Source organism: Corvus kubaryi, unplaced genomic scaffold, assembly GCF_017639235.1.
Source record: "Corvus kubaryi isolate FWS band 111438036 unplaced genomic scaffold, C.kubaryi_AGA036_p1.0 68, whole genome shotgun sequence".
Lineage (NCBI taxonomy): Eukaryota > Metazoa > Chordata > Aves > Passeriformes > Corvidae > Corvus > Corvus kubaryi.
Window position 1 is genome coordinate 9,878,714 of NW_024582056.1, and position 27,185 is coordinate 9,905,898.

The 27,185-nt window shown below is 36.1% G+C and overlaps 1 protein-coding gene across 2 annotated transcripts in view; it reads right to left on the reverse strand.

Annotated features, from left to right (window-relative positions):
• Positions 1–2,543: 2,543 nt before the first annotated feature.
• The window catches only part of MARCHF6 (membrane associated ring-CH-type finger 6), a 45,644-nt gene continuing 21,002 nt past the window's right edge, over positions 2,544–27,185 (reverse strand). For both annotated transcript variants that reach the window (XM_042048721.1, XM_042048720.1), the window contains exons 11-26: positions 24,833–24,891; positions 24,151–24,231; positions 22,897–22,965; positions 22,705–22,779; positions 21,736–21,870; positions 21,166–21,285; positions 18,999–19,099; positions 18,153–18,290; positions 16,496–16,697; positions 15,033–15,102; positions 13,614–13,795; positions 12,161–12,295; positions 10,189–10,278; positions 8,733–8,865; positions 7,417–7,552; positions 2,544–5,565 (exon numbers count right to left, since the gene is read on the reverse strand). In XM_042048721.1, coding sequence (XP_041904655.1) covers positions 5,475–5,565; positions 7,417–7,552; positions 8,733–8,865; positions 10,189–10,278; positions 12,161–12,295; positions 13,614–13,795; positions 15,033–15,102; positions 16,496–16,697; positions 18,153–18,290; positions 18,999–19,099; positions 21,166–21,285; positions 21,736–21,870; positions 22,705–22,779; positions 22,897–22,965; positions 24,151–24,231; positions 24,833–24,891 — 1,817 coding nt within the window. In that variant the 3' untranslated portion in view covers positions 2,544–5,474. The remainder of the gene's footprint in view (positions 5,566–7,416; positions 7,553–8,732; positions 8,866–10,188; positions 10,279–12,160; positions 12,296–13,613; positions 13,796–15,032; positions 15,103–16,495; positions 16,698–18,152; positions 18,291–18,998; positions 19,100–21,165; positions 21,286–21,735; positions 21,871–22,704; positions 22,780–22,896; positions 22,966–24,150; positions 24,232–24,832; positions 24,892–27,185) is intronic.

The following is a 27,185-nucleotide window of genomic DNA, read 5'->3' on the forward strand; positions in this document are numbered from 1 at the left end:
GTTACGAAGCAATATCCCTCCTGTGCCTTCTAACACGGACTGTACATAGCCCGAGCACTCAAATGAACTTGGTAATAGGATTATTCGCTTCAGAAACCCCTCACAAGCCATTGCTCCGAAGAAACTTGGGTGCTGCATGCTTGAAACAAGCCAAGCAGTTACTGCAGAAGCACACAATCTTATTTGAGGCCAGGCCTTTTTAATCCACATTATGTCCCCACTGATGAACATGTAAGGCCATCCAGGACAAAGATAAAATGGTGGGCTCTGGAAAGCAAAAAGCCCACATTTTAACTGTTTAATCTTTCATTAAACATGAATACTTAGCATAAGCCACAGGCTAATTATTTGGCCTCAAAATACTTTGCAGACTCCTGTAACTACATGAAAACAGCAAACTTCTGACATACAATGCCATACCTATCCTTTAGTTGTTTTAAAGCATCATTTAAGAACATTATAGCAAGAAAAACCTGAAGCAAACATCATCCTGCAGGAGCTTACAGAATAGAATTCAATTAAGTTGATTTCTCAATGCAGTTTTTCAAAGGTGTCTAGTGATAACAGATAAACAGCAAGTTTCATATTATCTCTCATCTGCAGTCCTTGCATACACTCAAAACTATCCTTAAAAGGCCAAAAAGTAAACGTCATACTCTAAATTCTTCCAGCAGTTTGGTCCAGTGCAGTGAAATCATGCATAAAGCTGCCACACTGAGAAACAGCAGCATGTAGGTGGAAATTTTTTGCCGTATTTAATGAAATGTATTTTCATAGAATGGCCTGGGTTGGACCTTACAGATCACCAAGTTCCAACCTTCCTGCCACAGGCATGAGCACTTCCACTAGACCAGGTTAGTCAGAGCTCCATCCAACCTGGCCTTTAACATTTCCAGGGATGGGGCATCCACATCTTTTAGGGGCAACCTGTTCCAGTGCCTCGTCACCCTCACAGTAAAGAATGTCTGCCTAACATCTTATGTAAACCTATGTTCAGTTTGAAGCCACTCCCCCTTGTCCTGTCACGTGCTCTCGTAAATAGTCTCTTTATATGAAGCCGTGCTGCTTCCTAGAAGTATTTCCCCGCACAGTATAATACCGAGTCTTGTATGTAAAGAACATTTAAAAGTATACCCACGGACGTAATTGGTGCTTTATAGCAGCACAGCCAGAAATGCTGCTATATAGCAGCATCGCTTAGAATTTCTGCTGCTTCCAACTTGTGTAACTCCTGCTCACTAGTCAAAATATCCCATGCACTCTCCCTTCTAAACCAGCAGTATTTTTCTTTCATCACATTCCTTACCTAACTCTAGCAATTATACAATTTGTATCTGCTGAACATGGCACAGCAGTGCAGCTCTGCACTATTTTAGGTTCTAATACAGAAACTCTATCCAATATAAATAATAGCTTTGCAGTGGTCTCTCTTTTTGTAAGCAACGAGGAATTCTAAATAAAACTAATGCCCTTTCCAGGAACACAGCCTTTGAAAGGCAAGTAATGTTAAATACCACCCCCTCCTCTCACACGTGATGTCAGACACCTCCAGGTGTTTGACTTCACCTTATACAGGGGAAAATGCTTCTGCAGCTTTGGTGTTGGCCACTATTCAACAGGTAAGAGAGAACAGCAGGTAAGCAGAAGAACTGATGTGCAGAGCTGTGAAATAATCCTGCCTTGCTCCATCTCTCAGTGTTATACTGAACTCAAAACATTCAGTTTATTTTGAAACTGTATTTAACGGCTGGAAATACAATCTTTTAGAATTTTCCATTATTGAGTAACTTTTATTTCACCATATAATTTCTCAATTTACAGTGACTTCTTAATGAAGAAATTAAAACCAGAAGCACAGCTTTAAAAAAATTGCTGTTACCTAAGCAATTCTTTGGTTCCAGTTACCTAATTAAGAACTGAAATGCCAGAGTAAGAGTTCCAACTTACCATTATGCTTCATAAAAGTTGTTTCCTCATCTGTTTCAGAAAACAGCTTCCTTTATTTTGCATCCTGAACTTCATTACACTACCAAGATTCAATTCCTTGTTTAATGTTTTTACTATCTTCATCATTTCTACCAAGAACCTCACTCATTGCCCAAGCTGTACAGTGGCCATTATTCCCAAGGCAAGCAGAACAAGAACCTTGACCCTACCACAAAACCTTTCCAATCTAGATGTAAAAAAATGGACAGTGACATCCAAGGAAACAAAATGATGCTGATCAGCATGCCAGGCAATCAAAACCCAGTCATTTGTGCTTTGTAAGGCGCAGGCCTTTGTGAGGCTTTTTACAGAGTTCTCTGAAGAACCGTGTGGCTGCTGTGAGGATTTTTATGAAGACCATTATGCAAACATAGGGGAAGGCAAGGAAAGAATTAATGCACTCAGCTGAAAAGTGATGTGAGCACTGTAATAGGTTGGAGATGGCATCTTACTGAGGAAGTCAGACACAAAGCAGTTACAGGTACCAAAGGGCCCTCAGAAACAAAATCAAGTAACTTTGGCTTCACTCAGTAGAGAGGGGGCAGACAGAAAAGATGCAGAGTTTTAACTATTTTTAATCAATATAAAATAATCTGTGTAAAAACAGTCAAAGCCATGCTGCAATTAACTTCTTTCAATATGCACAAGATAGCTACAGAGCCATCTGACAGTTCTTGCATGAAGGCCTGTAGAACTAACAACAGCATTAGATTCTCAACACACAAAGGGGATACAATTGAGCCAGTACACACCTCCAACCCCTCCAGTCAAGACCAAGGTCAACACAATTTGTGGTGGAAGAGCACACACACACACACATGCACACACACAGTCTTTCCCACTTGAAAAGTAATAGGAGCCCACACCATTCTGCATCCATCCAGCACAGATGGAAGCACTGGTACAGTGCTCATCAGCTGCCTCAGAAACAGCCACTTAACTTACATGCTTACTTATCAAGTTTCTATGCCAGGGGAGTACACAGCACACAATAAGGCAAACCACTGAAATTTAGAACAATGTATAAAGGACTGTTATTTAATTTCTGTTCTCTACAGCCTCCATATTCTTCCAAAAAAATGTGTAAAAATAAGGAGTGAGGAGATGAGATTTCCAAAAAGTTCACAATGGACAGTTCTGGAAACAAATTTCACCTGGGATCTGTAAAGCAGTGCAAAAGCCAGAACAACAGTTGGATTTGAAACCAGTTTTCCATAAAAAAAACCAAAAGCAGATAATGTAAGCTATATCAAAATATCTGCAGTTCACATTGCATGACTGGCCTGATTTGATATTTTCTTTCATGACTTGTAAAATACCAGTAGTAAGAAACCGCACAAAGGCTTTTTCTTAATAGATTTTAATATTAAGACCAGTTTGTCTGGATAAAAACACAAAGTTACAAGTACCTTGTAACCAAGTACCAAATTTTGCATAACGCACAGTAGTGCTCGCAATATTTGAGTGGCAAGATCATTTTGGAACTGTTTGTGAAAGGTATGTCAAAAACAGAATCTTGGCATAAGTAAGAATGTATGTTACCAGTGAATTGATTATTGTGAAAATATATCTGTCCCACAATGTACACCACTATAAATAATCAAATGCAGGTATTTATGCACATCAAAAATATATGGGGCGAATATATACTCAGTTTAGCATTTAATCAGCAACAGTGAATGAAAGAAATATTTTGGCTATTTTTCAATGATTTCATTTCACTGGAAATTTCCTAATAAATCACTCCAAAGGGTAATATTTGTGGTTCAAAACCATCAGGACAACAGTAATTCTGTAAAATAGTATGGATCTGAGAGTGACAGCCCAATCATCCTGCCACTACATTCAGATGCATTTGGCTTGTGCTCACTGCCTTAGAGCATGAGTCCAGACACCAAAAACAAGAACTACCACCATCACAGCCTGGATCACATTAGCTCATACCATATCAGATTCTCAAGTATTGATTATATACACACATGGTAAAGTACAGAATACTGAAGGGGAGTGTACTGAATAGCAAGTTAGATGTTCCATCAATTTTCTCATTACTGCAATGGATGTTCACATTTTCCGCATTGGTCCAGGAAAGAGACTGCAATCTAAGCATTGATTTGATGCTACTTAAAGCTCTGTGATACTGTTATGGATTTTCTTTATCTACATAACCCCCCACCCCCACACATTACTGCAAAAGAACTCTTATCTACATATAGAAATAACACAGACTTGATTTGGTGGCTCCTGTTCAACTGTGTTCTTGCAAAGAAATCTGCTAACTTTTCCTTGCCTGTTTAATAGCATATGTATTTCCCTGCCCCTCAGGGCCATAAATGGTACATGATAAATCACTTCCTCAGTATTATTCCCATAAAAATTCACAGTGACCAATTCTGAGAGAATTTTTTTTGGTTGGGTTTGTTTTTTTTAAAAGTAATTGTGCAATATAAAATTCATACTACAATTTTCAACTTTGGTAACTTACAGAAAAAAGATTTCAAGCTCTTTAACTAAGGATCAGGTCAGGATGTTGCTTACACTATGCTTTTTGTGCTGTGCAAGCACATCAGTTAAGGTTCATCCCTTTTCTTGAGATCCTGAAAAATTCTAGTATTGATAAGAAATTGGCTACAATTTAAGTTGTAAACCTATCTAATTTTAATTGGTACTTTTAAATGCTTCCATCACCTAGCCTTAGTAAATTTATACTTACTGTTTCAATTAATGAAATCCTGATCCCAAAGCAAACACCCACCTACCCCCTTCAAACAAACAGAAAAATCCAGCTGAGCCTCAGCAAGTACATCTGAATTCTCAGAAGAGGAAATATTTTCTTGATTTAACAGCAACTGTACAATATTACAAACTCTGACACATGAAAAACAATCAGGCAATAGAAAAATGTACAACAGCTTTGGTGTTATACAAAATAATAAAAAAGACTGGACAGCAAGATACATAGTTCATTATGTTCTCACCACAGCAACTTCATTGCTGACTGTAAGACAGTTATTTACTTTTGATATTCTCTACGTGGCCTTTCCACTCATGAAAAATCATACTGTATTACTACACTAAGAACTGTTATGAACAACCATAAAGTAAGCTCCAAATTTTATAAAAACATCTTGCCTCTTTGCACTATTGCTTTGTGGCACATTGTCAACAGAACAGCAGTCCAAAATAAAGTGACAACTAGATTTAATAAATTAATATACTTTTTAAAGATGTACAATGCACATTCTTTTTAATCCAAGGTTTTAGGGTGTCAGGACACTTCTATATACACATATACAGACCTCAGACAGCATTTATAACATCAGAAAATGCAGATAAGAAACAGAGCCTTAACTGCTATCTGAATGCTACCAACAGAAGCCAAAACACTGCTGAGAGTATTATTGGGAGAGATATCCAAAGACGAGAAGAGTCTATGAAAAAAGGACATGTAAAGGCAAAGGGAAGGTCAAGATGTTTAATATGACCATCTATTCTTGTGAAGACTGAGGTGGAGTTGTTGATGTGCCTGGTTTGCCAGACTTCCGTTCGTAATTCACAAGTCGTTGTCCAACAAGGTACCTGGGATTACAGTAAAACCAGAAATTAACACAAGGTAATACTATTTTGTAACACAAATCCACTCTATCTCCTTTGCTGCCAAAGTCGTTCTTTCATTTAGATAAAAAGTTATTCTATAAATTATAAAGGAAGAACTTCAGCTGCTGCTTATCTTGCTTAAAGAGAGAGAAAACACCCTGATGCTACTTCATGGAAAGCTTAAGGGGTGCAAAATTCCTTTAGTGTGATATTGAAACAGAATTCAACTATCTCATCAGCTTAACAGTTTTCATACCTTTCACATTATTCCTTTCTTACTCTGTATCATTGATTCACACTTTTTGCCACCTAAATTCCTTTCCATGCTCCATGCTTCCTATTTGCATGCTAGTTCTATGTGTACAAGAACCCTACACACCTATGAATTCTTCCCCTAAGATCTGCCATTTCCTTTAGGAACTTTTTCACCACTGCTCCTTTTCTCACAGTACCATAACCAACAACCATCGCACATTCTTTGTACATTCTAGAATATCACAAAAACTTGTGTATGTTTTTAAAATTTGTTACATGAAAGATTTAATTATGCATCTTTCTAAAGCACAAATCTCTACTGGCTGGCACGACTGTGTCTGCTTACTTCCTGAAATGAGACAATTAAGTCATACAAACTTCTTGTCTACAAGGATGTTATTTAATAAGCTCATTTAATATCAAACTAATTTTCACTCAAGATATATATTCATAGATTTGTGTACCATTTATGTGTCTTATTTACACAAGAAAGCAACTTGCTACATTAATGGAAGTTGCAATTCAATCCACACTCTGCCTGAAAGATACTAACAATTAGCTCTAAACCCATTTGTAAATACAAACACCAGCTATACATACTACAGGAAGCCAAATATTACAGAACACACTATGAAGGCAGGTGGGGAACAGGATACAAATCAGCTGATCAACTAAAAGGTGCTAAAATATAAATTGCTCTGCCAAGAGTTTAATTTTAGTTACAACTCTCTTAATACTGCCAGATGCTATTAATTTCACATTTACACCAAACAACTTATCAGTCGCTTCTTAACATTTAAGATTCAAAGAAGTCTATTTTAGGTTTGACTCCTTTTGTAGTTATTGGAAAGCAAAACTCTTGTAGGACAACTCAGGATATGAACACAACAAACTCATTTATTCCTTTTCAATACAAAAGAAGCCTAGGAAGATTAGTTGTTAATCTTCTTAACCAATAAAAAAGGTAATAAGGGTAACACCAAAAATAATGCAATAACACAAAAAAAGGTTAAACTAAGCAAGATAACCAGAAAATAATAGAAAAATTATTATTTTTATCAGGCATCTGAGTAATACAGAGTAATAATCACTAAAAACATCAGAAAACCATACAAAATTTGGTAAGGACAAACTATCAAATCAACTGAACATTCTTTAACAGGTTAGTTGGACAAATGAGTAGGAAGAGTAAGAAAAGGAGTTATGCAGAAAAGGTTGAAGAAATGGTTTTATAAGCAGCAGCTTGAGATATGATTTTAACTTCCAGATATGTTGTAATTCATGACATTCATTTGTCATTTAAGACTACAGAGGAGACAAACAGCTTCATTTGTGGGAAAACACACTCATGTTAGACATGGGGGAGTGTTTTCTCTTTATGAAGACAGTCTATTCCTGTGTTTATCTTCCTGAACCACAGATAAAACATCTCCCAAGAACAGTTTGTCTTAAAGAGTCATTTGTCTAGAAAACTTCTTAAAACCTGTTTTAGTCCTAGGAATCTACAACACCTGAATTCAACCTGAAGTTATCATAATATAAAGGGGAAAAATTTAAAAAACCCCACTGTATACTCACTTGTCATTCTTAATATGTTCATAAAGGCGCTTGAACTGGCGGACTTGGAAGGACAGAATTCCCATCAAAACCACCACCATAAGCAGAAAAGGATAAATCCGTCGCTGAACTAGGTTCTGCATTTCAGCAGTAACTCCTACAAAACAAGACACAACCCTTAGATATTCTAATATTGCTGAACTAACTCATGTATTTCTGCTTCTGTACTTGCTTCCATACTTTTTGTTATACTGTAACTTCAGTAGAAGGGCTGTGAAATAAATTACACATCCACTTACATCAAAGATCTAACATGACAGCTGCTGTTCTTTTTAATCTGAAGCACTAAGAGTGGAAAGTTTTCCATTAACAAGAGTGAAAATCCACAGTAGAAAAAATAAAGGGCTTATCAGTTCTTTTTGCTTATTAACTTCTGTTTATCTGCTTACTGACTTCTCCTTGTATCAGAAAAAAAGCAATGCAATAGAAGTCGGCATTCAAGCAAGACCGAAGAATAAAATGGGACTTTTTGAACATGTTGCTAACATCCAAACTAACTAGTAAAAGACAAGTGTTGATGAAAAAGCTCATCATCAAATTATCTACCTCAATTATGAGGAGATAGGAAAGTCTGAAAAAACACTGTATATTTAAAATTTACATTTTAATACTATTAAAACCTCAAAACAAACCCAGGATTTTCACCTGTTCTAAGCTTCATTTAGAATTTGACAAGTCAGAAAAAGATGGCCTCAGCTCAGTATACCTCCTAGAGGGACTAAAATCAAAGGCTGTTTGTCTAAAGAAGAAATGCATTAATCATTCCTTTCCCAAGCTAGCTAGATACCTAAAATGCACAGAGCAGAAATCAGTGTCTCCCCCTCCTCTCACCCTCACAAGAGGAAGAGGAGGGGCAGACACTGATTTCTTCTCTGTGGTGACCAGTGATATGACCCAAGGAACAGCCTCAAGTTGTGTTAGGGAAGGGTTAGGTTGTATATTAGAAAAAGGTTCTTCACCCAGAGGGTAGTTGGGCACTGGAACAGGCTCCCCAGGGAAGCAGTTACAGCACCAAGCCTGACAGAGTTCAAGAAGCATTTGGACAATATTCCTGGAATGTGGTGTGACTCTTGGAAGTCTTTAAACATTTACATTTGTTGGCAGAAAAGGTGTTTTTTTTTGTTTGGGTTTTTTTTTTTTTTTTTTGGTTGTTGTTGTGGTTTGTTGTTTTGGGTTTTTTTTTTAATAAATTAGAGCTTGAAATTTTATTTCCACAAATATATTTACACTGCTGTAACCCATCAGATGATAAACAGGTATTCTGAATGCATACATACCCAGTAAAGGTACAACACCAGAAGCTATGATGTACGGTACACACAGGGAAAGTAAGAGGACAGAGATTACGGGTGCTGCCAGTTTACGGATGATGAAGTGTAAGTCAATGTTACGAATCCCATTTGCATATACCTAAAATGGAGTAAGTTAGATCAATCAAGAAAGCCTTGCTTTACTTACAGTAATAATTACAAGGTTTTACACAGTTCTCCTTATGAAAGGAAATGGGTGTTCCCATGGCCACAGCTGAAGAAGGAAAAACTCTGCCAATGTACATTATGAGGATTCCAGAAAATCATTTAAAGAATGCCCAAGAGACCAACTTAATCCAGAACAGAGCTGTGATTCAGTTGCAGGAATGCAAGAGACCTTCTGAAAGATCATTTAATAGAGCTGTGGACAATGGTTTTATGGGCGACCTGGGATCACTTTGGGCTGTTAACTTCCTAGAAGAGGATTCTGTATATGCTAATAGAATAAATTATTAAATTTGGTAATGGGCAGAAAATAGGATCTTATTTTGTACTTGGTGGGGCAGACTAGAGCCTCTGCACATAGAGTCTGTGCCTGAAAAAAGGCCTCCACAATTCTTAAGCTTCTGCAGTTGCTACCAGAAGCTAAGGTCAAAACGTAACCAGATTAAGCATGGGAGAAGACCAGTTTTGAATGGCTACCAGCTACAGCTAAACCATGGCCTCTGCCCCATAGCCTGGAAGGCCCAGGAGAATGTGCAAACAGCCAGTGGAGAGCATTCAAAATGGAAGAGGGAGCCGTGGTATGCACAAAAGGTACTCCCAGACTAAGACTATATTTCTGCAGTGTGACAGCTGAAGTGATTTAGTAACTGGGACTATGTGCTAAAACGTACTCAGGAGAGGCACCTTGTGCACCACAGGCATCACATATAGGGCAGGGCTGAAAAATTACCTTCTGACAAACAACTGAGATACTTCATCGAGATGACAACCATGGAATTTAAAGCTTATAACCAAGAAAAAATGCTTCTGACAAAACAACAGGCCATGTGACTGAACTGCTCAGAGAAACTGTCCTGTTTTGCTTAGTAATCAAAGGGAAACAGAAATGGTGTCATTCATCTCTGCTGATCTATGAATGGGGTAATCCCTACAGCTGCAGAGAAGGCGAAATTCTATGTTCTCAAGTTGTAGATAATATCCAATATTTGGACAAGTATTTGGACACATGGACTTAATCTGAAGAAATAATGATGTTTCTTTCTCACTTTATTACAAACCTGATAAAAATGTCTATATGTATACACAGCATTTTCTTGAATTCAGATTCCTGAGTTTGTTTTTTTACTGTTAAGTGTACATTAATGGATTAGGCTACACAATTTAAAAGGTTTTTACAAGACTATTGGAATTTTACTCAATTACTCCATTACTGTAAGAGTAATTATACAGATAATTCACACGGACAATTTTTCCCTACCTGTTCAATAACAGTTTTCAGCCACCACTGGGGACCCATCAGTGTTATGGCAGCAATTATTTTGGCATGCAGAACTCCAAGGGCCCAGTCCTAATTTTGTAAAAAAATAATAGTGTTAGCATTACCCTACCTTTAAAAGGTCAGACAACCAGAAGCTTTAAGAGCAATGTGTTAATATTACTTATAAGTGAAAATATAATTACTTTTCCATTTACATGGGACATTGATTCAAAGAGGTGACATCATCTGCAAATTCCTATGAAAAAGAGGATGCTCTCAAGATTAACTGACATCTGTAAATTTAGCTCCCTGGGACCAGGAAAATCACTACCACTATTAAACCAAGGGCGAATACAAAATAAAAGCATTAGACTTACTTAAAGCAATTGACTATCATTCTGGTACAACTAATTTACATAAAAGGAAGTTAATTTCCTTTCTTTATAAAAGAATAGAAAAAAGATATGAAGATGTTCACACGCATCAGGAAACAAGTTCTTTTCCTTCTTTTGAAGTTTAATTATTCCCAAAACCCTACCTGATGTAAGGAAAGCTTAAAGCAAGGCAACACTCTTCACAGAAAAAGTCATAGTATTCAGAAGAAAATTTATGTTTTAACATAAACTGCAATTATTATGGCATGGAATTAGGACAATGTAACTACTGGCTTCTAGTAAACACTTCACATCGTTAAGTCCATCCTTTGTGGATTACAAGTATTTGTAAGAGATTTGCAGTAAAATCCACCAAAGAAAGTATGCAAAATATAGGCTGATAAGGCAGAATAAACAGCTACAGAACTGCTAAGACTTAGGACATCATAGACTAATTAACCTTCTTAAACTGCTGGGGAAATACATTTTAACTGATTACTTAAAAAGGTAACTTTTGTTAATGTCAATTCTAAAAAATCTTAAAAATTGTCACAAAAAAAAGCCAGTGTTAAAGTTGATTCATGTTTATTTAAGGATGTAACCTTTGTATAACTCTCTTCTCTTGCGAAAAACAGAAATCAGTCTCAATTTTGATAGCTCCTTGTTGATTTAGAACAAGTCTCAAATCCCACTTATCCTGTATTTTGAAGAAGTTCTGCCACATGAAAATAAAGTTTTCAGTATACTTCTTTTAAAACTTTTAAAGGACTAATATGCAATAGTAAAGAATTTTTATAATCTCTAGCATTAAAAATTCTTTCCAAAGCTGTTTGGAAGCCATGATCTGTAATCTACCACTGTAATTATATTATGTCCTGATTTTCTGGTCATCTACTCAGCTCAAAAATACACTTGGATTTTAAAATAATGGAATAATTAAATTAGTAGTCAAATTCTTCTTTATATTATGGCTTTCAAACATTTGGATACTGAAAGTAAATGAAAGCTTGTCTGTGGGCAGCTTAGAAAGTCACTGACCCTGAACACTTTCTTGTTATTTAGTAATGGCATTCTAAATGTTTTGTGTTATGGTCCCCTCAGTTGGGTTTCTTTGAGTTATGACTTCTTTCATACTTCAGCCTAGGTGATGGGAGCATTTGTCATTCAATCCACTGTACCTTCATTTTGTCTCCCAACTTGCAGGACAGAAATTTGCACAAAACAAAGTTGCCTGAACCTCTTGCTGCATAAGTGTATGCAGAAAGCCTTCCAAAACAATCAGAGTGCGTACATCTGTGCATACATACAGATATATATATAGATATATATATATATATAACTTTACAATTATGCTACTGAAAAAGTAGCTGATCACTGAAATGCGTCCTTTGATGTCATCTCACAACAGTTCACCTTTTCAGTTTAAATTCCTCAGCATGTCCTTTTGCTTCAAATAATCCTCACATCCAGACTAGCTGCCTTTTCTCTGTCACACACTAACATACTTGTGGAAAATGCTCTGAACCACCGAATCCACATGAAACAAGGCAGCCCATACTCCTTACATCAACAGCAGCAAAAGAATGGGAGCAACTGACCTGCCAAGGATAGAAGAGAGGTGTTTGATCCAAAGGAACTCTCAAAGGTGCGACAATGACCAGTTCAAACAGAAGACCGAGCAAAAGTGGAACCACACCGGCGAGCAGTATAGCCACTATCAGTGTCTTCATTATCTAAAAAACCCAAGACATTCCATTAATGTGTTTACCAGAGGATTCTTTGTTTGAACTCTAAAATGTAACTTAAACTACATAAACATACAGCCCTGGTGAAAAAGCCCCAAACCTACACAGACCTCTATTTCATGCATATACACCCCTAGAAGTAATTTTTACTACATACATAGTTTTGCAATGCAAGTTTTCAAGATTGGGTCCTATTCCATGCCCCTCCAGAAAAAAACATGACTGTGCCTACTAGTATTCATATAGCTCTAAATCATAAAATCACCCTTGACTGTTATCAATAGGGAATACTATCCAGTGGCACTTCAATACCTTGGGTATTCTTACATGTTGGGAAATTGAAGAATTTTTCCAAAACCACCAATTTTTCTCTGGAGCAAAACAAACCTTAAAAATTCAGTCATTACAGAATATTTGACTTAAAATTGGAGAACTCAGAATGCCATGCTTGAATCTTTATTTATTCTGGAATTCTCTTAATTTAAATGCATCATACAAAACTAGCCTGACTTAATTAATATGCTAAGGAGAAGGGGCAAAGAACAAGTAGAGATTACGTTTTAGATCTGAATTTTCTTAAAGAAGCTAAAAGCAAAATGATGGACGAGGTATTTGGGAAACATGGTAGTACATGAAGAGCAGTGTAACAATTCATTAAGCACATTAAAATGTCCATAACAAGATACCATTTATGCTATTGATGTTTAAAGGAAGTAGCAAGAAATCTACCATAGAAGTCCTCAAAATCAAAACCAAGATAAAAAGGTGGGGTATAAATTTGTTTTCATGCTGAGAATCTGTACTCCTCATAATTAATATTTTTGATGAAAATATCTTTTATTTGAACAACACAAGTTCAACAACTGATAAAGATCTTTCTGAAAATATGCATCAAGCTACTTTGCAGAGACATGGTCATCATCTATCAGCTTTATTAGGTTTTTTTCATTTAATAATTTCACACTACTAAACAAGTAAGTAGTTAAGCTTCCAGGTTTATGCAAAAATGTAAATGTCTTTGAGAACACATAAGGCATGGGATAATAATACAATATATTTGCCTTTAAAGGAAAACAGAGAAATATATATATATATAAAAACATATATATACACAAACGTATTTACATTAATTGCCTTCCAAAAATAGTTAGCCTATGCAATGGGAACGTAAGCTGCAAAAGCTTCAAAATGGTCTGAAAAGGAAAATGTAGAATACATGACAGAAGAAAGCCTGCAAGCAAAAAATTAAACAAGTTCCATTAGCTAATTTATTGATAATTCAGTAGAAATTTTTCTCAAAACTCACCATGAGAGACCATTCTTTGACCTTCTGGAAAATCACTCTACGACCCTGTGGCATCCAGGCAACCAGCACTGTCACTGCTCGGATAGTCAGCCAACACACATAAAGACCACAGGCAGCTGTGTACAGTTCATGGATTTTGGCAGTCCCCGTCCAAAAGGACATTAACCACCGGCCAGCGAACACTGAAAACACAAACACTGTTAAATACAGTAATGCTTTTGGATTTATTAGGGAAGGATGCCTATCAAAAAAATATTTATCAAATTTATCTGAAATACCCCTGCACAAATATTATTAATCATAAAACAGTTCTTTTGGTACTATACCCATAATGCATAAATGTGTGAAGCACTATGCAAATAGCTTCAGAAATGATGCCAAATAAACACAGAAATCCTTTGGCACCTAAAATTTCAATATGACAGCAGTGTGACCTGAGCTACAGCAAAACAAAGCACTGAATATTGCCCTGTTCAGAGCCTAAACACTGATCTTTAGAACTGCAAAAGGCAATCATGCATTAGTGCATAAGCTTGAACTTAAAATTGTATGAGCTATCTTTGGGTTGTTTCACTGCCTCACATAATTTTCTAAGACTTACTGATGGGGCTTCTGAAGCTGTCTGACAAAAACGGGAGACTAATTTGCTACAGATCATTTCTTAATAGTGTTTTCATTCCCTAGTATTACAGTGGAATTATTTTATGTCCTACTACTAAAACAATCACAGAATTTATAACTTTGATCTCAACACATTATTGACTTCAGGATCATTAATACAAGAAGGTATAAATTACAAGGTATTACAGCAGACAGGTTATGAAATTGAAGCTGGTTAACATGGCTTCATTTATTACAAATTATTTTAAAAAATACCAAGTGCTTTTGATTTGAAGCACTTATTCAGACATTTTAAAGTGATATACATACACTTCACAAAATTTCCTAGTGACCTGTCAAGATCACAGAATCATAGAACATCTCAAGTTGGAAGGAACCCCTGAGGATCATTGAGTCCAACTCCCTGCTCCTCACAGGACTTAATAATGACATCTTCAGAATATTTAATTAAAGAAAATACTGTAGAAGACCTGGAAACAATCTACATATTTTCTTTCTCTAAACAGTAAAATAGGTGCAAGAGTTTCAGTTCTCTTTTTCACTCAATACTACTGAGATTGTCTCAGCACCCAAAGCCCTGTCCTTAAGAGGAAAATTATTCTACAACAAAAAGGGAATGGCAATCTCTGTCATTTATATTTTTAGATTATTACAATTTGATGACAAATGATTAAAAATGAGACAAGTCTCCATGTTTTTGCCCTTTAACTTTAAACAGTGGTTTCAAAACATCTGCCATGGTTGGGCATGGCAACATACTGAGTTGTTTTTAATCACAGATTACCGTAATAGACTCACCTGGTAAGGTAAGGCAGATAAGACTAGCAATCAGTAATGTTATGCACATGAAAACAATCAAAAGAAATATCTGAAAAAGGGAAAAAAAAAGGAGGGGAAGTTTATAAGAAAGTTATTTAACCAAACCCCAAGAAGCACCAGCATAAAAAAATACATCATTCTAGAAAGGCAGCTAAACTAGGATGTTCAAATGTTAACTGATGTTTCACTGTATAAATAAATCAGCAATAAGAAACCTAACCACAGTACATGCAGAACACCTACAGTGTTGTGTATTTCTAAGACTTTCCATCAGCTGTTCCAAGAGTAAAAAATAACATTTGAATCCAGAATGACTGAAGTTCTTTGTTATGTCACATTAAAAAGTTCATCTCTTAATTTCTGCACTGACTAGCATGACTCTCAAATAATCCTGAAAGGTTTCTAGCCCTGTATGCCATATGAGCAAGACAGTGGTTTGGAAGGAAAATTGAGACAGGAAAATCTTGCTGACAAAGTTCCTCCAGATGTGCTCAGGTTTCTGTGCTCAGAAGCTGTCAGTGAAGCTGGTTGCTCCTCAGTCAGTTTGACATCTCACCAGAGAATTACCATGTACTTAACTTCTTTAAATATGTCTCAAGCACCAGGTGTTATAAAGTTCTGCTTCACTTATCATCAAAGCCACACAACAAGCAAGCTTGCTATGGGAAAGCTAACATCTTATTCTAACATATTACCATGAGAAAGTTAAATCTGGAACGCACATCTTCCTTGACAAGACTTTTTGATATAAAGGAAGGAATCAATACCACAGTGGCCTAATGTTAGCCATTACTTCCATTCTTGAGCTATACCTGAAACCACAGTAAGTGAGCTGTGGTGAAGCTTGTATTTAACTCAGAGTTCTGGTAACAACAAAACAGTTATCTAGTTTAAGCTGTATGTTATTCTAGAAATACAAGTATCTGCCAACAAAATTTCCCTTCTAATTTTAAGGATTTAGAACTTGCAAGTATTATTTAATGCCTTTCTATGTTTAATACAGATGCAGAAGTAACAGAAGTTCTGTTTACTTTCTTATAAAGCAAAATAGTTTAAAATACACTTCAGCTACAAGACCAAAGTATGCCCCCTTGAAAGCCGTGCCTTGTCGGAGGCACACCTGAACTACCTGTTTGAGGGGGGCTTATTCTCTTTCTCTCCATTACTAACTATGAAGAAAACAAGACATCAACTGACAGATAATACTCAACATATATGGGGTCTATAAATAAAATTGTAATTGAAGGTCTTAAGTTACAGGCTGAAAAAAGCCATATGTGAGAATACCTGCAACTCTACGTTTTAGAAAGCTGCAAACCATACAAAACAGGACCCCACCACTTGACTTCTGATAACATGGGCCAAATCTTTCTTAGGAAAAAATATTTCATTTTTTTTTCAAACGCCTTTTTCTTTTTGCTTAATGTGTTAGATATACATACCCTGAGTGGGAATTTTAAAGGCCTACGATAAGGCTGGAAACCCACAGGTCCTCCTTGTTGAAGTATGGCTTGATGGGCTGCATGGAGACCTTCCCCCACAACTGGAACGGCATTATTATTGCGAGCATGCTGGTTGTTAGGTTGCTGATTTGCATTGTTTTCGTTCTCTTCCTGATCACCAAGTAGGTAAGAATGAAGATCCCTGTAGCAATCAAAATTTCAGTTTTTTTCTGTTTGATATGAACGAGAAACTTACAGAAATACAGGCCTACTCAGAATGCAAAGAGGTTGTACAAAACTAATATAGGAGTACTGGCAGAACCTTAATAAAGTAAAATAAACCTTTTTTGATAACGTACTCAATGTCATCTTAAACACAATTTAGAAGAAAAATGCTGGTGTAGATGCAAGTTGGAATACAGCCACAAGGAAAGATCACTTATCTGTTTGACTACTTTAAAAGTATCACCTGGTATTAAGGTTGCTGTGCACGTGAAAGGAAAATTGCACAGATATTTCAGTTCACGTAAGCACATGGCTCTACTGACAGCTTGAATGTTACTGTCACTAAGCTCTACTGGAAACAAGGCCCTTCAAACCTAAACTGTACAAGGACAGTGCTGCGCTGCTACGGCCGTGCTCTCAGAAGTACAGGGGCAGGCAGAGTCTTTCAAGAAGATTCTAAATTGCTCAAAACCTGTTCACAACCTTTTAAGAGTACCAGTCCTAGAAAAAAAATCAACCTATTTTATATCATTATCTCCAAAACTCTCATTACACCATACTTCAAACATAATCAAAACTTGAAAAATTAATTAAAAACTTCTTTAAAATGCAAGCTAAGAGAAGAGGGGGTGAGGAGAGTTTCCTTATGAGAAACTAAAATAAATATTTTGCATTACAGTGAAGAAAAAAAGTCTTTCATTCATTCACTCAGTTTCTCAGACATAACTTGGCAAAGAATAAATCTTGATCCTAAGAGTGCAACAATGACCAAAACATGGTGGGAGAATGACAATATACTTTGAAGTTACACTTAAAATGGTAGAGAAACAAAATCAACCTTACTTTTTCTTGACTAATTTGGCAAACAACAGATGAACTAAAAAATAATTTCAAGTGCTAGAACTCTGCCTGGCAGTACAATAATTTACTTTATCTGACAAAGGGACAGTTTTATCCTTCTCTAGATTCTGAACTTTTACCTTTCAAATCCCCAATTCAAAGTTGCTCACTTCTTCAGCTCAGTGTTCTAAATACTTTTTCTTTTTTTTTTCCTTCTTATAAGTAAGAAATACAAGAAGTGCACATATATTTTATTTAGATGATTCATGGAAACACTCTGCTGACATTTATCTCTTTATTTCCTTATAATAGGGAGTTAAGATGATGTTAGTCATACTTTTACAGATTTCTTTCACTAAGCAAATGCTGTAATAGTGTGCCAAAAGAATGACTTGTCAAAGGCTAGTCCAGAAGTAGATACAACTCCTGTTTAGAAGAAACCAATCGCTATAGAAGTTTTTCATCATGTATTTAGCTGTAAAAGAGCTATTAAACCTGCTTGTTGGGATAACTTTCTCAAAAGCTGTCTTTATATATTTAAAGGCCAAACTGGGCACAGTGGTTGTAGCTGATTTTGGATTTCTGTACTTACAGCAAGTATCCAGCAGTAACAGTCCATGCTCGTACAAGACCTTTCAACCACTGCCTTGTATGTCCTTGCTCTAGCAAAGCTGGAAGCACCACTTGAAGCAAAAGCAGCTCTAGGGAAAGTTCACTTACTGGAGCATCACTAGAAACAATGGGAAGAGCAGGAAGTCAAACACAAGGAACATTTTGATAGGAGTCTTTTACACTGAATCCTGTTACTGCCACCACGATACAAAAATACATTGGATGCCAAAAAGGAAAATTCTTAGTTTTTTGCAAACATTTTTCCCTATAACCCTGAGCAGAGGTTAGGTGTTCATAAGTATTTAGGCACTTTGGCATTTATGAAATTTAAGAAAAAACATTGAGAAAGTTTATATCTAATAATAGAGTTTGCTCCTTTATTTGCTGCTATCATTACTGTTTCAATTATTATTCAGAAATAGAAAAAAACCTGCTATCATTAAAAAAATGCAGTTACAGATACTCTTTTACGCTTGAAGCAATGATAATCAGGAATGTGTGTGTTAAAAAAGCAAACATGAAAGGAACTTCACTATCAGAAAGTTGAAATGGGAAGTGTTTTGAGGGCATAAAGCCCCAAACAGTTATTTTTACAGAAGTAATACAAAATGCTTTTTTTTTTTTAAAGTAGCTTTTCATTTGTAACATTGTATGATGTAGCCACGTCCTTTACCCTTTATTTCTCTTAGAACAATTAAGATTAGATTAACTGAAAACAAAGCAACACAACAACAAAAAGTCAAAAAATGCTCAAGCAGTGCAAATACACCTCTTCCAGTTATAGAAACACCGAAAAAACCCCATCATTTTAGAAATAAATGCTCACCTGTAGAGCATAACATTATATGGAAGAAAGTTAGGAAGGAGATACTTAATAATGCGTATAGGAAGCCAGAGCATGAGCAGCACAATTGATCCAAAGACAATCTGCAATAAGAAAGTAAACAAGTTACTCCAAATAGTAGAAACAACCAAAGCTAGTTCCCCACCCATCTCTGGCAAGTTCCCTGGGTGTGGTGGGCTAGCCCTGGCTAACAGCTGAATACGTACTCAGCTGCTCGCTCATTCCCCTCTGCAGCCAAAGGAGAAGGCAAAACCAAAGGCAAAACTGGGATAATGGCAATTTAATAGAGAAAGCACCAAGCACGCAATCAAAACAGTAGGAATTCAGTCTCTACTTCCCATCAGCAGACAGACAATCAGCAACTTCCTGGGAAGTCAGGAAGTCAAACACCATAACCATGAACATCAGCCCTACCTCCTTTCTCACAGTTTTTACTGCGAGCATGACGTCATATCCCTTTGGTCAGTCTGGGTCAGCTGTTCCAGGCATATCCATCCTCCTTCCCAACCTGCACCTTATTCACTGGAGGTGAGGGAGCAGGCCAGAGCAGCAAAGAGAAAATGCCTGGATGCTGTGCAAGCACTGTCCAGCCATAGCCAACAGGCCCTGTGTTAGGTGCCAATTCAAGGTGCAGAAGGACATTTGCCACTATGAAAAAAATCAATTCTATCCCAGGCAGACCAGCACACTACAATGCCCTCGCCAAATAGGACTGCAGCTGAATAAGCACCTCAATAAGCCTGCTGACAGCTAGAGCAATGTCAGACAGGTCTTTCTTCCCCTGCCCCCAACACCAGCATTACTTATTTTGTAGTCCTCTCTTTTCTAAGTGGCTGACTTTTTAAGCATCTTGCTGAAGCGTCAAAGACCTTTCAGTTCCTCTTTCCTCACATTTCAAATTGACTGAAAGACCAAAATTTAGTAGGGTACATCAAGTGCCTGAAGACAATGCACTTTTATGAATCTTGCTTCCTTTAAGGAACCAGATGAAAACTTAAGTACATTTTAAACACATTCTTACACTTCATATAAATGCACCACCAGAGACTAAGAAGGTGGAAAAAAAAAGGTGTTTAACTATGTCAAAAAGAAAAACTGAATCCCATTCTTCCTGAAAATTAATAGTTTATGTTCTACACAAGACATTTCTTAAAAATACAGAGAAATAAACAGAGCTTGAAAGGTGTGATTTATTCTTTGAAATGGTAAATGATTACCATTCTGGGTCCCATATTCTAGCATAAGGCTAGTGAAAGTTCTGAATTAATTAGCTGAACAAATCAAAAGCCGTAGTTCAAGTAATTGCCCATTCCAACACAGTGTGACAACGTAAGTGAGACCATGAGCAACCAGTAGATCTCTGCTTGTATTTGGGCCACCTGATGCACCACGAAATTTCAGGCAGCTGAAGAATTACAATTATGTAAGGATAAAATGCTCTGAAAGGTGGAAAGGCCAGCTCTGCTCAGATACTGAAGGGCTCTCTAACAGAACCAGGATCTTTCTGAGCTTTCACTGCTAAAGCACCTCAGGTGTAACAATACAGTACATCAAAGAATGTTTCTGGTGTGTCAGTTCACACAGTTGACGTGACAATTATGTCAAAGACAGCCTGAGACCCTTCCTTGACTGCATGCTCAGGAAACCTCAGACAAACAAGCAAAGGGAAAAAATCTCTCATTGTTTTCAGTATCTTACAATGACAATCTGGAAACATCACCACTGGCTAGAGCAGCAGAATCCAACCCAAAATTTAGCTAGAAAATTACTCTCCCCTGCTGCACTATTTTGGCTGAACTGGACAAACAACATTTTCTGCAATAACTGAGGGCATTATGAGAGTTATGTGATTTACAATACCCATAATAAAACCCACTTATTTTCTGTGACTTTGCTTAAGGTACTTATGGAGTCCAACCAACTCTCCCAAACCCCTGCTCTGAGCAGACCCAGATACATCGGGCTGCTCAGAACCTTATCCAGTTGAGTTTTGAGTACCAAAAGATGCAGATTCTGTTTGGTAACCTGTTCCAGTATCAGTTCACTTCCATGATGAAAATGTTTTTCTTTAAATAAACAGTACTGTATATGGGAGCCAGCACATGAAGCTTTCTTTCCAAATAAAGAAATCTTTGAGATAAGTCCTTACCACTGATAAGATAAACCTCCTGAGATGTCTATAGATGGGCAAATGAATCATTTCTTGCACAGGATTGAAGTCTGGATCATTCAAATTCCTGAGAAACCATAAGACACCAGGTCTCAATACCTGAAGTAGGAAATAGAAAACAATATATGAGGAGAATAATAATCATCATCTTTGTATTTATTTTTCCTTTTGAACAACACTGCTGCAGAAAGTAAGTTTTAATGGAACAGGGATATTCATTGAACAAGATTCAACAAAATTGCACAGAAATAGAACAAAGAAAGTATTATCACAGAGAAGCAATAACCAAACACGAGCTTTATTTTCAAGTACTAACTGATCATAAGCAACTAAAACATATTTGGATTAATTTGAAGGCAACACTCAGATTTAAGAGCTATTTGTAAACCAAAAATTTTTAAGTAAAATATACTCAAAATCGTAATTTTCCACTGCAGTAAGTACCAGCATGGCACTTTTTATGTAAAACTGAATCCAATATACACACAAAATATGGTAGCAGTAATACCCACACATGAAGGATTTAACAGTTCTGTATGTAAGCCTTACCTCTCTTAGCAAAAGAATGAAGGATGCAAAATAGAAGACGTAAACCATTCCAACCAACCAGTGCAGAAACATTGTGGTGCCTGGAGCAGACTGAAAGCTCAATTCTCTGTCTTTCAGAGTGGCATCAAACATCTCCTAGAAGATCAGTAGTAAACAAATGTGAGTAAAGTTTGGCAAACATCCACAACTACTCAGTTTGCTTACCCTAGTTCATATATACTACTAAGCATAATTTAAATGTTTGCTTTAACACATAAATCATTACACCATTTAATTAGAGAAAAAAGGGATTACTTTATGATAAGAACAGCAAATAAAGATTAACTTCTGATCAATTTATTTCTTCTGACAGAGAGAAGAAATAAGTCAACTTTATCACTAACAGACCCTACATAAAAATTATATGAGTTACAAATCTATTCAAACAAAGTAGGACTATGATGAAAGCAAATAATTCCTAAGTAAAATTCTATTTCTACTACGGCTGGAAAAAATTAATTTTGTCCATTTCAATTTTATCACTCCATATTTTTCAGGACAGAAAAACTGTCCTCAATTCCAAGCAAATGAAGCATGGATCTTTTCCAAAGCAGAAACAGACTGGACGACTTAAAATACGAAGCCATCACCATTTCACGTAAGATGGCTACATAAAGATGTTTATTCAGTGCACAAGTTTGCCTGTAAGTAAACTCATTATCGCAGTGGTCTTGTAACTGCACTAAAAAGGATTAGGATTTTGTTATTTTAGCAACAGCATGTTAATTTGTATTCAGTTACATAAAAAACCCCCAAAACTAGCATTAAGCAGTATCTAAAAAACCCATTCCCTCTGGGAATGCTGCTTATGAAAACAGAAGAGTGCTGTCAAACTCGTATGAACAACTCTCTTCTCATCAGAACTTTTTTTTTTCCTTCAAATATAAACACTGTTACGAAAGATTTTTTCCCATTTGTTTCTGTTCTTACCAAGGAGCATATATCCAACCACCAGCCACAGATGAGAGGAAACACACCAATTTCAACCACCACTAACAAGGAAACCTTTAGGAAAAGAGAGAAAATAACATCTCACTAGTTCAACAAAAATTTCTAAGAAAACGATAATGTCAGCTTAAACTGAGATGGCTTTTTTTCCCCCACACAAAACGTTAGGATTACCTTGACAACAATATAGCACACTCCTAGTAAACGACGTGATCGCTGGAACTTAACAAGTGCTGCCAAACCCTGAATAGCTTTGTCAAGAAAATAATACTGGAAAACACTTTATAACAGTTTAATTAATATCAAACACTGTATTATGGTGCTTTTAGCAACAAGAAATGTTATAAAAGAGAAAAATGAATTAGTAATTATGTGTTTTATCAGGGTTCTATTTTCAAAACTGGCTGTCACTCTAGAAGTTACGATCTGCTGTGCTGGGTAACACCCCCAAATATGCACCTAAATTAAATAAATAATTATTGACAATACCACCCTTCTTAAATTAAGCAACCAGAAGTTTTCTCAAGAATAGTTGTCTCTGAAAACATCTGCCACAAACAAGTAAGTCTAAAAACTGAAGACTCACTTTAAATAGTAACTTTCTCTTCCCTGCAGTCTAAATTAAATTCTCACCTTTTCCAAGAAAAGCTGGATGCATATTGCACTTTGGGAGTTTGTTTTGGGTTTTTTTTTTTAGCAGGCAAAACCCACATGCCAATCAACTAATGTTTTACCACATTTGCACTGCATATTGGTATACTGATGCAGAAAGTTGATGTTAACTCTGTGTACTTTTGAACAGAAAACTGCTAACAAACGTATATTCTTTCACATTGAAGTTGACGTAAAAAACCATGCAGCTGGAATGCAGCCTTCTTACTTGTGACCAAATAAATCCTTCCAGCTTCCAAGACTTAGTTTTCTATACCTAAGAGAAAGTAGTTTTCTCTAATAAAGTAATTATGAGAAGGAAATTCTTGCTGCAAAATCTCAGTAGTTCAGAGACATAACAAAGAAACTAAAATAATTCATATTCAAAAAATCTGTCAGGATCAAAAATATTTGAAAAAATTTCCCATCATACCTCACATATTTTCATAATCCCTCCTTTCATAATCTCTCTGCTCCAACTACAGTCCACAGCAGAAGCATAATCTACTCTCTTCTCCTCAGACAGACCTTCAAGTAAGCATAAAAGCCTTTGATTGTGTTGTTAAACACGTGCAAGTATTTGAAAGCAGGCAGTCACACTGACAACTTCTAAATGTCCAAGGGAACAGAAGAGACCTTTCCTTCTCATTTCACCAAAAGAGCAGAGAAAAATGATAAGTTAATTGCACCTGCATCATGTCTCTGCCTCCTCAAAGCACAGCCAGAAAAATTATTTACATGTAAATCTGAACCAGGTAACTACTGCCAAAAGGATACATGACAAACAATTAGAGTCACTGCTAGCAGAACGTATCCAACTATAGTCGTAATCAGGCCTTCAAAGTGAGATGCTTGGACCTGGAGCAAAGAGGAAAAAAGGGGAAAGTTTATCAGTCTCTTAGAAGATTACATCTCCTTTCTATGTAATTAAGATAAATTCCAAATTTCAACTCTTCAAGAATGCCAAGTTTCTCTAGTTTTTACATATTTTAATAATCTACTACTATTTTTGTATCTTCATCAAGAGTAGATACTGTTTACATTTACATTACAACTACTTTTTTCAAACTCAAAACAACTTCAATATATGAAACAAAAAGTGTCACCTTACATTATTTCATTATCCCCTAGTTTTCCCTACTTATTATCACCCTCTATGAAAATTAGTACACAAGTTAAAAGATGTACACAAGGAACAAGAGGCTGTTAAAAAAACCCTGAAGACATACACAGTTTTTACAAAAAGTAGGAAACCTCAATGAAATGTAAATAATGGAGGAAGTGGAAAAGAGTGGGAAATCATTTTTAATCATAGATTCAAAAAAGGTTGAAGGATTAATAAGAAGACATACTCCAAGTGACTTTCGCAACCACAACTGGAAAGATGCTACAAAAATATTGTGATTGAATAAACAGTGGTAGTTTCTTTTTCATTTTGAAATTATAAAACAGTACTCACATATTCCTCAAAGCCCAGGCCAACAATGGAGAAGTGACCAATGTGGTATGGACAAAATGCTGTATAATGTAAGCAGAAAGGAGAAAAAAAGGCCATGAAAACTGCTAGGTGGAGCCTTATTTGGAGGACAAATATTTTAATGGTATTACTCTACTTCTCATAAATTTTATGAAAAAAGTACAAAAATTAATTTCTGTGCAAATACTTGCAAGTGTTTGATTTCTATAATTTTACAAGCCCTGAAAATCAGAATTTGCACTTAAAGACTAAAACAACATAAAACCACAGAGAATAAGAGGACAGTCTTTTCCTTCTTACGTCACCTTGCACTGTGTAAATTAATTCAATTTCTTAGTCTTATGTCCTAGGCCGGTATCTCTCTCAGGCCGCTGTAGGAGCCTATGCTGTATATTCATTCTTTCCTCTGCACTAAAGGATTTCAGCAGCCATTCTACAGCTTGGTCAGATGAGACTTGCTTTAGCAAGGCTTCAGTTCTAATGCTTTAATTCTTAAGAATACTGTGAAAAATGCAAGCCCTGCAGAAATTTGCAAAGGGAAGAGGAGGGGGAGAAAGATGATACCCAGTGAAGGGATGAGGAGCAACTGAAGTCTTTTACTTTGAATTAATGTACTGAAAACTGTTCATCATTCCTGATAACTCACTCCTGACAATTCTGAGGTTTCAGGGGAAATAGATGAAAAAACACAGCACTTCCCTATTTTTAGAAACCTGTGCATTTGCAAGAAAATTTTTTTTTAGTTATTTTATCTCACTCTGTTGTTTTCTAACCAAGTTACAAAGGACTACAGAATTCAACATCAATTTTTTATAGGAGTGGAGAGCATCAGTATAAAGGAAAGGGTCTGCAGAAGTGGCAAGCTTTTATTTTCACCTATATTGTCTTCACTATGTCATGATAGTCCACTGTGGGACTAAGTCTACAGACTTAACATTCCCGCAAATGAAAAGTGTGATGATTTTCTCTCTCCTCCTCATTTCTGTATAATCAACATATAAAAAAAACCAACCTCAAAACCCAAGAAGCAAACAAACAAACCAACAAAAAAACTACTAGAAAAGATATAACAGGACTCATATTACCCTAACCAAGGATAAAAAGAGCTTTAATTTATGTCCCTTTCAGGAAAATCAGCAGTTACTGGGAAGCTCAAACATGTAAAAGATAAAGGGAGGAACTGAGCTCTCCATGCCCAGTAAGAAGAGGAGAAAGAAAACTGAGATGAAAAAGATCACGCTCACAACTCCTACAGATACTACACTAATGACTTAAAAGTTGTATTTTTGACAGTTTTATGAGAATATAGTACACAGTTTATCGTGTCTTTTAAACAACTTTATTTAAAAGAGATTTTCTAACAGATCCCTTAAAAAAAGAAGCATAAAGGAGTACAAGCTCCTCTGTGAGCACTAAAATGAACTATAGAAAATATTAATTAAGTTGAAATGAGTTAATTTGTCCAAGGAGAATTTCTGGACCACTAATTAAGGTTACAAATGCTTTCCTTCTGTTTTATCTTTTATGAGTACCTCCTGTGACATCTGAACTCACAAGTAGTATAATTACTAGAGATTTGGCAGTTGTAAATTAAGCAGCATTACTTAATGGGAAAGATACTAAAAATAGGCTTGAGAGGCACATATTAAATTCCCAGACCTCGTGGTTGCTTAGGAAAGTCATTCTCTTCTCTGTGAGTTTCCCACTTGGCAAAGCAGCTACTGAAAATGTTTCTATATGACAACCTCATTAATTATTCTTATTACTTACTTATTATTGAATTTTAATCTATGGTTTAGAAATCTCATGGTTATGATCTACTTACTAAAAAAGTCTACATTTTACAGCAGTTAAAATAACCTAATTAACTTCTGACAACTACAGATTGAAATAAAATAATTATAAGAAATAATTCAAGTATTTTCCAACGCCTATTTTAGAACAGTTAGTTTCTTGTGAATTAAACATACAATGTAGTCATTTTTATTTTCTTTTGATCTGCTGATTTGTTTCAATATCTAGATGCTCAAATCACCGGTTCAGCATTATGAGGTTTACTTAGCCAGTAAAAACTTATCTACCGTACAACCTCAGTTTTTCAACCTCAAACTCTTCTGCCAAGACCACTGAAAAAACACCAAAGCAACATAAAAAATTATTTTCTAAACTGATCATTGAGAGCAAGTGAAATTTTGTGTTATTTTTGGCTGGTATCTCTTTAAGTGTATAATATGCTTCATCTTGTCACTAAAATGCTACGTTCTTGCATACCTCCCTTCCTTCCAATTTTGAGCTCCAAAAATGGATTCATGATGGAAAAAGTGATATAACTGTC